Below are 13,017 nucleotides of genomic sequence, written 5' to 3'. Positions count from 1 at the left end.
TAACATGGAAGGCGGAAACCACCTTAGGCAAAAAATGAAGGTACTGTGCGAAGAGAGATACCCGAATCCGAAATATGCAGAAAAGGTTCTCGACAGGAGAGGGCTTGAAGCTCGGAGATGCGCCTAGCCGAACAAATGGCCACGAGGAATACTACTTTAAGTGTCAAGTCCTGAAGAGTCGCTCGCTTCAATGGTTCAAAAGGTGATCCGCAAAGAGACCGTATAACCAAGTTTAAACTCCAAGACGGACAAACGGCACGTACCGGCGGTTTCAAGTGCTTAGCCCCCTTCAAGAAGCGCATCACATCCGGATGAGCCGCTATGGAACGACCATCAACCTTACCACGGAGACTGCCCAGGGCCGACACCTGAACTCAAAGTGAACTGAAGGATAGGCCTTTTTGCAACCCAGCTTGTAAAAATGCCAGAATGTCAACGATAGTGGCCCGACGAGGGGACAAACTGAACTCACGGCACCAGGAATCGAAGACTTTCCAGACTCGGATATAGGTCAGCGACGTTGAAGTCTTTCGAGCTCGAAGAAGCGTAAAAATAACTGTCTCCGAGTACCTTTTTTTTCTTAACTGCCTCCTTTCATAAGCCAAGCCGCTAGACAGAAGCGATGTGCCTCCTCTAAAAATACTGGGCCCTGCCGCAGCAGGTTGGGTAGATGGCTGAATCATAGCGAACCGTCCACCGCTAGGTTGATCAGATCGGCAAACCATGGCCTCCTTGCCCACTCGGGAGCGACCAGGATTACCAGCCCCTGGTGAGACTCTATGCGACGCAACACCTTTCCTATGAGAGGCCACGGAGGAAACACATAAAGAAGCACGTGCGGCGGCCAGGGGAACACCAGAGCATCCACCCCTTCGGATCCGTGGTCTTGTCTGCGACTGAAGAAACGAGCCGCCTTTGCGTTCAGACGAGTCACCATCAAGTCCAGGTGCAGGATCCCCCTCGCCGCATTATCATGCTCATCGCTTCCTGCGACAGTTCCCATTCTCCGGGGTCCAACTGTTTCAGGCTGAGGAAGTCCGCTTGAACGTTGTCGACCCCGGCGATGTGAGATGCCGCAATCCGGGCGAGGTGCCGCTCCGCCCAGCTCATCAACATGTCGGCCTCATCGGACACGGGACGACTTCTGGTGCCCCCTTGCCTGTTTATGTAGGCCACCACGATCGCATTGTCAGAAAGGATCCGTACCGCCTTGTTGCGTAGTAGTGGCAAAAAATGCTGTAGGGCCAGCCGTACTGCTCTGGTCTCCAACCTGTTGATGGACCATCGTGCCTGCGAGGGGATCCAACGGCCCTGAGCCGACCTCGACTGGCACACTGCTCCCCAACCGGAGAGGCTGGCATCCATCGTTACCACTATCCACTGGGGGTTCTCGAGACAGACCCCCTTCAATAGATGATCCGGATTGAGCCACCAAGACAGACTGGACCGGGCCGGTTCGAGCAGAGGCAGGGGTAGCTGGAACTCCTCCGACTTGGGATCCCAACGCGAGAGCAGAGCCCTCTGCAATGGTCTTAAATGTGCAAAGGCCCAAGGGACAAACTCCAGGGTAGACGCCACATATCCAAGAACCTGCAAATAATCCCATACCACTGGGGAGGAGAGGGAGAGAAGACGCCGAACCTGGAACATTAACCGGTCCATGCGCTCAATGGGTAGGGAAACTTTGTCCGTCAGCGTATCGAATTGAGCCCCCAGGAACTCTATCACCTGGGTGGGCATCAGTTGGCTTTTGGCATAGTTGACAACCCAGCCCAGAGACTGCAACCGAACGAACCGCCGTGCGACAGAGATGCTCCGACTTCGCCCGAATGAGCCAATCGTCCAGGTACGGATGTACTAAAATTCCTTCCCGACCAAGCTCGCCGCCACCACTACCAACACTTTGGTAAACATGCGAGGGGAGCTTGCCAGGCCAAAGGGCAGGGCATGAAACTGGTAGTGCTGCCCCAGAACCATGAACCTGAGAAACTGCTGGTGGTGCTCCTGTATCCCTATGTGAAGATATGCCTCCGTCAGATCCAAAGAAGCCTGCGGATCACCCGTAGATACCTCCGAGGCATCCTGGGACAGGGGAAGCTCCAGCTCCTGTAGCACATGTAAGATTAAGTTATCCAGCTCCTCCTTACGGAACAGCCGCAGGACCTGCGGATCATCCCCCTCCACCGGCGCAACTACATCCCCCCTTGTCATCCAAATGGAATGGATCCTGCAGAACCGGATCCACCAGATCGGGTAACCTACCCGGAAATTTATCCACCAAGCCCCTCGAGGCCTTGCCTAGGAGGGAAGACTGAGTATCCCACTCAGACTCTGCTTCCAGAAAAGCTCTGTGCATCAATAAAATAAATCTAAAGAAAAAGGCTGCCGCCGATTTAAGGCAGCCCCCGATGCCTTGCCTGAAGGAGGAGCTGGCTCTGACGGCAAGCCGCGCAGTCTGTGAGGTGGGGAGAGTGGGGGAGGGAGGTCCCCTCCCTCCTCCGAGTCATCAGCATCGGCAACGGAGGCAGACAAGATGGCTGCCGCTCCCGCGTTAATCGGGAGCAAGCTCGGCCCCTACCTCCCTGCCTCGTGGCTTCCTTGCGGTCTGCTGCGCCGCAAAACCGGCGCCCCCCCCCCCGCGGCAAATCGACACACTGTGAAGGCCCCTCGCCCCCGGGAAGGCACCAGGAGCAGAGGCCTTCGCGGGAGAGCTGGAGCCCCGGCTCTCCACAGGAGCTGCATGCCATCCCCCGAGGCATGGTGTGCAGCCGGGTGGCGATCTCCACCCCCTCCGGAGGCCCGGGAGTGATGGCAGGTGCAGCTGAGCACAGAAGGACAGCTCCAGGCAAGTTAAGCCCTTTATCTAAATGTCTTGTCCTTTTCCTTTTTTTTTTTTTTTTTTTTTTAAAGTCAGCTCGTAGGGGACGGCGGGGGGCGGGGGGGGCAGAGAGATGCAACGTCTCTGAGGGAGGAGGAGAGTGACCGGCCCACCGGTAAATACTCCCCCTTCACTCACCGGGCCAGAAGCAAAAATCTCTGGGAAAAAACAAGCAGGACCAAGCCCTGCTGAGCCTGCCTACAGAGGGCTGCTTCAATATCTCACACCCTGTTCTATCTAGTTATTATTATAAAATTGTTTTTCTTTCTTTTTTTTTTTTTTTTAAATGACCCAGTCACAGGTGCCAAAACTGCATTAAAGCTTTTTTTTTTTTTTTTTTTTTTAAACTTTCAAACCTGGTGGGGCAAGGCCCCAAGGTAACCAAGACCAGGACCGCAGGGTATGTCTCATCTGCTGGAGTCAGAGAAAATACTGAGGGATCGCAGGTGGCACCCCGGGTTATATGGGTGGTGCTTTTCAGATTTCTCTCTGACTCCATCTGCTGGAAGGGAGGCATAACCCAGCAGTCTGGACTGATCCTGGTACGTACAGGGAACTGTTATGCTATGGATACTTGAATTTTGTGACTGAAATATCCAAGCGTGAGTAGATGGTCTCAAGAGCTGGCACTATCCAGTTAGCTGGAGAAAAGCAAAAAGTAAGATGGAGGTTCCTATCTCAGCAAAGAGTTGTAGCAAGATCATGAAAATAGATATAAACCACTAATACTACTCCCCCTGCAGATTCATGCTCAATATTGTATAGACCATGCATTTTTTGGTACCTGATATAGAATCCATCTCCAGGCAAATCTTTAATCTTATTGAATTCCTCTATTTTGTACTGAGCCCTTATTCTAATATTTTCACCAGGTTTTAGCATTTCAAGATAGGCTTCCTCTGCTGTTTTATGCCGCATGTCAATAGAAGCATACTGTAAATAAATGAAAAATGGAGAGCTGATGTAGTCTGAAAAAAGCAGCAGTGCCACCATTCGGCATTTTGTTTTAACTACTTCACTTAGCAGGTTAAACAAAACTATAGATACAAGCTTTTACATTTCTGGTTCTTACTTGGCTCCTTAAGCAAAATACCAAAAATGTCTGAATGTCTTACAAGCTGTAAAATCTGCCATGCAGGATTAGCAGTGAATCGGTGGGGGCTGCTTTGTTGCTCACCATCAGAAAGTTGTGCAATAATACTCACTGATATCCAGAAAAAGTGTTTATACTTTACGAGATTTTAAAAATCATCATTGGAAGTCTTCAAAAATAGATGGGCATATGGCCACAGTGAAAAAAAGTAAGTCTTTCATGTGAAACAAAAATATAAAAAATCTGACAGAAAAAAAAGGACAAAGAAGAAACAAGAATATGAAAGAATATAGTCAAGAAACAGGAAAAATGATATTTTATGGCATAATAAACAAGTACAGCTGCTTTAAGAGACTGCAGGAGATTAGCGCCAGAAGAACTACAGAAGAGAGCACAGCAGGATTTTCCCCTGTGGTGGATCTTGTAAGAAATGGACTTACAGCATAACAGCAGTTATTGTACCAAATTCACTGCAGTAGATAACGTCTACCCAGAAAGGAATAGGACTAAAAAGCAGTTTTTCCAGCAGTGAAGGAAAACAAACTGCAAAATGTAAAAGATAACCATACAATTTGAGTATAAGCTATTCTGAAACAAGCCCATGTTTTAAAGACTTACTGGTGAGGTTTCAAAACTTTATCAGGCCGATGCAATATCGGCGCATAAAAAATGTGCACCCAAACTGGGAGAACATTTTTTTGAATGCGCACACACCCACCTGTTTTGGGCGCTTGTTGCAATAGGAAAATGAGCTGCCATGCAAAAAGAGACATGCAATGGGTAATCTGTGCATCCCTAGCGCTCTGCATCAGGTGCCCAGGAGAAGGGGCTGTGCCTCTAGAACAGCCTAGCCAGAGCTCCCTCCCAACCACCACAGGACTGTTCCTGATTGGTCCTTTTCACTGACACTTGTTAGTGAAAGGATCAATCTCCTTTCGGGACAGCCTTCTGAAAAGGGATTAGTCTTTTCATTGACATGTGACAGTCAATGGCCCAATCAGCAGGAAGTGAAGGAGTGAATAAATTAATATCAAGTGCCCAACAGTTAATATTAATGTATTCACTCCTTCACTCACTACCAGGCAGGGTTTCCAATTTGGCCAGACCTTGGAGATGCTGCTTTCCTGAGCGGGACATAATTCTGCTTTCTGTGGTTCCTCCTATTTAGTATACTAATAGGATGAATCACAGAAAGCAGGATTTTATTTTTTTTTTTAATCAGCCCTTGAGCGCCGCATGCTTTAATGCCTACTCCCAGGCAAGCATTAAATCTGCAGCATTAAAATGGATGTCGTGGCCACGCAGCAATTCTTTTTTGCATCGAGGTGGGGGGTAATAGCTAATAACCTCATCAACATGAATTTACATGGGATGAGCGCTATCAGCTACGCATTGGTTTGGACTCACGTTTTGGACACGCTAATCCCCTTATTGCATGAGAGGTTTTAGACGTGCATCCAAAACGCGTGTCCAGATGCATGTAAAGCCATGCGCTTGGCCGAGCACACTATATTGCATTGTCCTATATATATGGAAAAATTAGTCTATACACGCGCAAGTAGTCCTTACTTGCATATTCTGTATTTTATAAAGCTAGAAAATCTGTGTGTATATTCACTTTCGCACTCATATACACATGCATAGAAAACAGTAGGACTAAGGGCATTCTGGGATGGGGTCAACACTTAATGGAAATATAGAAAAGTTGCTATTTTAAAAGACATTTATGTATGAACATTTCACACCTTATTCGTGCATTTTTACAACTGCTAATTATCCGACACAATATTAAATGAGTTTATTGTGTACTATTAACCAGGTGTGAGGTCTATGCGAACTGTGGGAGGAGGGGGTTCAGGCTGATGATCAAGAGAGTCTCAATGACCTGGAGAAAGATTGGGTGAATTGGAAGACTAAATTGGTAAAACTGGTTAATTTCCGTGATGTGCACATTTTAAATTTGGCCAATTTATGCGCCTAAATCCCAAAATATGCAAGTAAGTCCCACTTTACTTTTGAGTGTAAAATATACATGCAAATATTTTTAAAATAGGTAGGAAAAGAATGCAAATTCAATCCATTGATATATGTTGTTTCAATTCAATGTATTTATTTGCATGCAAGCCTACAAATGAGCGTATGCTGAAGGATAAAGATACGCATCTTATAAAACACGCAGGTTATAAAATACTCTGGTAAAACTACACGTGGCTATATACACACATATATGCCGTTGTGCACATTTGTTTTGAGTTATCCTCCCTGTGTGCACCCAACAAATAACAATCTCAGGACTTAAGATTGACTTCATAATGCCTAAGATGGAACCAATTCAAAAGGTTCCATTCACCCATGCAACAATACAACACTACTAAATTTCACAGAGAAAGCCTGTTTAAAAACAGTATTTTTTGCTTTGTCACTATTTTTGCAGAAGTAGGCAATTCCCCTCTACCTGAAACACCATATTAGCAAACATCACAAATGTAATTTCATACAGTAATTTGTAAGTACATTTGTCCAAAAATGAAAGATCAATAAAAATGGGAAGCTGAGAATTCACTTTCACAGCAGATGCAGACTTGGCATCACAGGGTTAGAGAAGCTTACTTATACTACACCACACTGTGTTCAGGGGGATGAAGCCTACAACCACCTGGTTACGCTTATGTAATAACATAGTAGTATGGAAGGGGTTTAAAAAAGGTTTGGACAAGCTCCTGAAGGAAATGTTGATAAAACATTAGCATCCAGGTAGACTGGAGAAAGTTACTGCTATCCCGGACTTGTGGCCAGTCTGGGTCACAAGTACCCAGCAGATCCCAAAAATTGGATCTGTATTTAATTTCTTACTATCCGGGATGCTAATGTTTTATCAACATTTCCTTCAGGAGCTTGTCCAAACCAGATATTGCATGTCTCTTTTGCATGCTGATCAGACCAAGGGCTCGACAGCCCTTGGTCTGATCAGCATGGCATTTCTTATGCTCTTAGAAGAAATAGGACTAAAAATAGAGGGAGAAGAACCATCACACATCCAAAATCCACTGCACAGATGGGCATTTACTATTTGTCTTCAACTGGCAATTTTTACGTATGATGGTGGATAGGGAAGAGAGAGTTCTTTTCTGAAAGTGTAGCTTTCATACTGCATGCTCTGCATACTGCAGAGTATGTGGACTGTGCCCACATACTCTGCAGTTCATAAAAATGGGCACTGAAAGGATTATGTAATCTTTACAGTACTTTTATTTGCTTCTAATATTAAAGTTTTGAGACAACTGGTACAAACTATTTTCAGGAATGAGCAAGTGTTAAGAAGTGAACATTTACGGGAGGGGTACAAGTGAGCTCTGCAATCCAGACTACTGCCGAGTTTATAAACTTTAGGTTGGAGGTAATGGCTGAAATTGGGCAGTCAGACGAGCATTTCTGTTGTATGAAAGAGTGTTGCTGACCTGCAAATTAACTCTCTTCCTCTACCACTGTTCTTTCATAGCTGAACTGTCCCGAATATGAACTCCAAAATAAAAGGAGATTGGGGGATTCTGATGGATTGAACCATCTTAATTTTGTCTATGAAATGTCTTACCTCAAGAATCATATCTCCAACTACAAGTCCATCAGATCCTTTAGCGGGGCTATCATCATCTACATCTGCCACGTATATGCCTTGCAGATTTCCACCACATATTTGGATTCCAAGTTCCACTTGGGATTTTTTGATGACAACAACCCTAGGCTCAGATGTCTTCTTATTTGGATCAACAGGCACCCTTGAATGGTAAGAAACATTTGTATTATATCTATCTTATCTATCTATATAGAGAAATTACTGCTTACCTGATAACTTCCTTTCTTTTAGTGATGGGTAAGTCAAGCCCAACCAGTGGATTATGCACCTCTGCCAGCAGATAGAGATGGAGCAAAAGCTGACGTCACAGCCATATAGTCCTGCCTAGACATCAACCTGCCAGTATCCTCTGGAAAAGCCAAACTGTGGACAAAAATGATTATTCTTGAGCATTATTAGCAACAGGCACCATTCATATTTCTCAATCAATAGGAACACTGAGCTCAGCCAAAAGAAGGACATATCCAGCAAACTAAGGACTAGAGAAGTAACTTACCAGTAGTGAATAAAGAGGAGGACTCATTCTCTGCTTTGCTCGCCCTAAAAGAGGCTAACCACAAACTCAAACATCGGCAGCTGAGTGCAGGTCTGGGATTAACCTACCCATCACGAAAGGAAATTATCAAGTAAGTAGTACTTTCTCCTTCCTTAGCATTCGGGTAGATCAGTCCCAACGACTGGGATATACCAAAGCTAATCTCGAAAAGGGCAGGAGGCTGCCAGCAGTCCAGTAAATACAGCCCGCACAAACATGGTGTCCTCCCTAACCCTAACATCCAAAGTGGTAATGCCTGGAAAAGGTATGCAAAGATGACCATGCCGCCGCTCGGCAAATTTCATCAGGCAACATCAAATGAAGTTCTGCCCACAATACCACCTGAGCCCTAGTAGCATGTGGTCTGATCTGTTTTGGTAAGGCAACCTCAGTGCACACAAAGGCTGCCATAATGGCTTCCTTAACCCAGTGAGCAACTGTTGTCTGTCGCCAGTGCTCTCTACTTACCTCCACCATGGAGCACGAACAGGTGATCAGAATTCCAAAAAGACTTAATCATGTCCAATTACTGCAGCAGATGACACTTGACACCCAAAGAATGCAAAAGGTGGTACTCAGCTTAATCCAAGTCAGGCAGAGAAATGGTATTCAGATTCATCCAAGACAGGCAGAGAAATGAACTGATTCAAATGAAAGTCCAAAATCACTTTCGGTAAAAAGGAGGGCACAGTCCGAAGTTGAACTGCAACCAGAGTCATACGGAGAAAAGGATCACGACAGGAAAGAGCCTGTAGCTCAGAGACCCAATAAGCTGAACAGATTGATACTAGAAAAACTATTTTCAAGATAAGAAGCCACAAGGAAAGAGTATGCAGCGGTCGAAAGGTCTGACATGCCAAAAGCTCGAGGACCAAGTAAAGGAACCACAGAGGCAACGGGGGGCATAGATGCTTAACTCCCTGTAGAAAACGGGACACATTGGATGGGAAGATAAAGGCCCTCCATTGACTCTTCCTCTATAACAAACCAGGGCTACAACTTGGACCTTCAAGGTGTTAAGGGCCAAACCCTTAAGCAAGCTGTCTCATAAAAATTACAAAATCAACAGAATATCCACCTTGAGCAGTTGAGTACCTCGCTCAGAACACCAAGCCTCAAAGACCCTCCAAACTCTAACACAGGCTACAGAAGTAGATGATTTCTGGGTAGAAGAAGAGTGGCAATTAACTTAGGTGAAAAATCCTGTTTCAACAACAGAGTCCTTTCAATGGCCAAACCATAAGACAGAATGGATCCGGATCCTTGTGCAGAATAGGCCCCTGATGTAAGAGATCCATCCGAAGCAGTAGCCTGAGGGATTTGTCACCAGAAGTCTCTGGACATCGGCATACCACGGCCTTTGAGCTCAATCTGTAGCCACTAAAAGGACAGTGTTGGCTTGACTTGCAATTTTCTCAACCAGCCTGCCTATCAGATGCTAGAGTGGAAAAGCATAGAGAAGGGTGCTGAGTGGCCACTCCTGAACAAGAATGTCAATGACCATCGCTTTCGGATCCTGTCTGCGACTGAAGAAGCGTGGAACCTTTGTGTTGCTGAAGGTTGCCAACAGGTCTAGGTCCGGTAGGCCCCAGCAGTTCACAAAGAGCTGAAAGGCCTCATCTGCCAGCTCTCATTCTCCTGGGTCCAAGTTTCTCCTGCTGAGGAAATCAGCTCTGATATTGTCCTTTCAGACAATGTGAGAAGCGGAAATGCTTAGGAGATGCTGTTCCGCCCACACCATGAGCGCATCTATCTTCTCTGACACCTGTTGACACTTTTGTCACATTGTTGGACATTACCCGGTCTGCCCGAGCCTCTAGCCACTCATCAAACCGCAGGCACACCAACCGAACTGCTCATGCCTCCAGCCTCCATGCTCTGCTGCATCCAGCACCCTTGCACCACCAACTCCTGACAGTAAGCGCCCCCCACTCCAGCTTCAGAGGCTCGTATCTGTCATGAGTACCAACCAATCCGGCGCGGTCAGGGAAATTCCGCTCCTGAGATGGTCCACATGTAACCACCAGTCCAACTGGGAGCTCACTTATACCAGGAGCAGCAGCCTCACCTCATAATTCTGCAACTGCAGACGCCATCAGGAGAGCAAGGCATGCTGAACAGGACGCATATGTGCCCTTGCTCAGCGAACCATTTCTAATGTGGCAGCCATCAACCCCAGAACCTGTAGATAAGACTTCAGTTGGACAAACAGAGTTCCTCAGAGATCGCACTCGCATCATCAACATGTGAATCCAAGACTCCAGCAGAAACACTCTGCCCTGCCTTGTATCGAATTACTTCCTGAGATATTTTAGAGTCTGAGACGGCTGCAAATTGCTCTTGGCCAGATTCACCACCCAGTCTAGTTCCTGTAGCAAGGAAACCATCTGCAGGAAGTGCAAGGACTCCCCTCCAAGGTCTTGGCTCAAATCTTCCAGTCGTACAGATAAGTGTGAATTCCACTGCTCCACCACCATTGACCTTGGAAAAGGTCTGGGTGCCGTGGCTAGCCCGAAAGGCAAGGCCTGAAACTGGTAATGACTATCCAGAATAGTAAACCCGAGGAACTGCTGATGTTCTCAATAGATGGGAATATGTAGCTACACCTCAGTCAGATCCAGAGATATGGGGTATTCCCCTGCTTGGACAGCCATTATGACAGATTGCACTGTTTTCATCCTGAAATGCGTGATTTGCAGATGACGGTTGATGCCCTTGAGATCCAGCATGGGCCGAAACGACCAGTCCTTCTTGGGCATGACAAAATAAATGGAATATCGGGCAGTATTTTGCTGCGATTCGAACAGGAATCACCTTATTCATATTCAATGGCTGCTTTAACATCACTTCCACTTCTACCCTCTTCTGAAGGGAGTTGCATGGAGAGATCATGAAAGCCTCTAGAGGAATGTGAAGAAATTCTAGAGCATACCCGTTCCAAATCACTTCAACAACCCATTGATCTGAAGTAATCTGCATCTACCTGTGATAAAACTGGGATAGGTGATCACCTATCTCCTGCACCACCAGGTGAGCCTGTAAAACTTCATTAGGAAGACCGGGAAGCTCCACTTCTGGAGCCCACATCCTTTAAAGGACCACAGGGGCGAAAGGACTGAGACCTATGGAAGGGACAAGATCTCTGGGAAGAACCTCCCCTATAAGGCCGAAAACACTGGTAGTCTCAAGAGCAGCCAGTTGCCCGAAAAGACCAGGCCACTGGCTTCTTGTTCTGCAGCAAATGGCAGATGAAATTTAATGTGGATAAGTGCAAGGTGATGCATATAGGAAAAAATAACCCATGCTATAATTACACAATGTTGGGTTCCATATTAGGTGCTACAACCCTAGAAAAAGAGATCTAGGTGTTATAGTGGATAACACATTGAAATTGTCGGTTCAGTGTGCTGCGGCAGTCAAAAAAGCAAACAGAATGTTGGGAATTATTAGAAAGGGAATGGTGAATAAAACTGAAAATATCATAATGCCTCTGTATCGCTCCATGGTGAGACCGCACCTTGAATTCTGTGTACAATTCTAGTCGCCGCATCTCAAAAAAGATATAATTGCGATGGAGAAGGTACAGAGAAGGGCTACCAAAATGATAAGGGGAATGGAACAGCTCCCCTATGAGGAAAGACTAAAGAGGTTAGGACTTTTCAGCTTGGAGAAGAGACGGCTGAGGGGGGATATGATAGAGGTGTTTAAAATCATGAGAGGTCTAGAACGGGTAGATGGGAATCGGTTATTTACTCTTTCGGATAATAAAAAGACTAGGGGGCACTCCATGAAGTTAGCATGGGGCACATTTAAAACTAATCGGAGAAAGTTCTTTTTTACTCAACGCACAATTAAACTCTGGAATTTGTTGCCAGAGGATGTGGTTAGTGCAGTTAGTATAGCTGTGTTTAAAAAAGGATTGGATATGTTCTTGGAGGAAAAGTCCATTACCTGCTATTAAGTTCACTTAGAGAATAGCCACTGCCATTAGTAACGGTAACATGGAATAGACTTAGTTTTTGGGCACTTGCCAGGTTCTTATGGCCTGTATTGGCCACTGTTGGAAACAGGATGCTGGGCTTTTTGGACCCTTGGTCTGACCCAGTATAGCATGTTCTTATGTTCTTATGGACCTGAGTCTCTCCCTATTTACTCACCAGTTTTTCTAACTCACTGCCAAACAAAAGTGAGCCTTTGAAGGGCAACTTGGTAAGATTAGCTTCTGAGATACTATCCGCCAACCAGTTGCACAGCCACAGTTGCCGCCTGGCCACAATAACTGAAGCAGCTCCCCTGGTGGCCATGCGAACCAAGTCACAGCCCGCATCAGCTAAAAAGGCAGTCCCCAATTCTATCATAGGTCCATGATTGGACACAGAGGTGGTAGAATCTTGACAAAGACGCAATGTAGCCCAGGCCACCAAAGCACAACAAGAAGCAATTTGTAAGTTCATCAGCACTGCCTCAAATGCTTGCTTCAGGATGGCCTCAATCCTTCTATCCTGAGTATCCTTCAATGCCACACCTCCCTCTAACGGGAAGGTGGTACATTTCATGACTGAAGACACCAAGGCATCCACCTTAGGGAAATGGAACTGTTCTCTGGCTTGCAGATCCAAGGGATATAAACCCGCCAAAAGAAGACTTCCTTTAAAAGAAGCCACTGGCGCACTTCCATTCCAAATCAATCAACTCCTGGATTGCCTCCAGGAAGGGAAAGAAGCAAGAAGCCTTGTGCAGGGTGACCAAAAGGAGATCCTTGTTCTGCATCCACAAGGAGTCAGGAAGAGCCACTCCGAGGGTCTCCAAAGTCTGAGAGATCAAGCTAAGCAACTCATCTCTATGAAAGAATCGGAAAAGAATTCTATAAGGTTCCA

The 13,017-nt window shown here is 46.1% G+C and overlaps 1 protein-coding gene across 2 annotated transcripts in view; it reads right to left on the bottom strand.

Moving 5' to 3' along the window:
* Positions 1 to 13,017, bottom strand: part of DLG5 (discs large MAGUK scaffold protein 5) — a 469,022-nt gene that overhangs the window by 46,103 nt on the left and 409,902 nt on the right. For both annotated transcript variants that reach the window (XM_029609514.1, XM_029609515.1), the window contains 2 exons: positions 7,564 to 7,747; positions 3,663 to 3,811 (listed from right to left, as the gene is read on the bottom strand). In XM_029609514.1, the coding sequence (XP_029465374.1) occupies positions 3,663 to 3,811; positions 7,564 to 7,747 (333 nt within the window). The remainder of the gene's footprint in view (positions 1 to 3,662; positions 3,812 to 7,563; positions 7,748 to 13,017) is intronic.

Source organism: Rhinatrema bivittatum, chromosome 7, assembly GCF_901001135.1.
Source record: "Rhinatrema bivittatum chromosome 7, aRhiBiv1.1, whole genome shotgun sequence".
NCBI classification, from domain to species: Eukaryota; Metazoa; Chordata; class Amphibia; order Gymnophiona; family Rhinatrematidae; genus Rhinatrema; species Rhinatrema bivittatum.
Note: the sequence above shows the minus strand (reverse complement) of the source record. Positions and strands in the feature narration are given on the sequence as shown.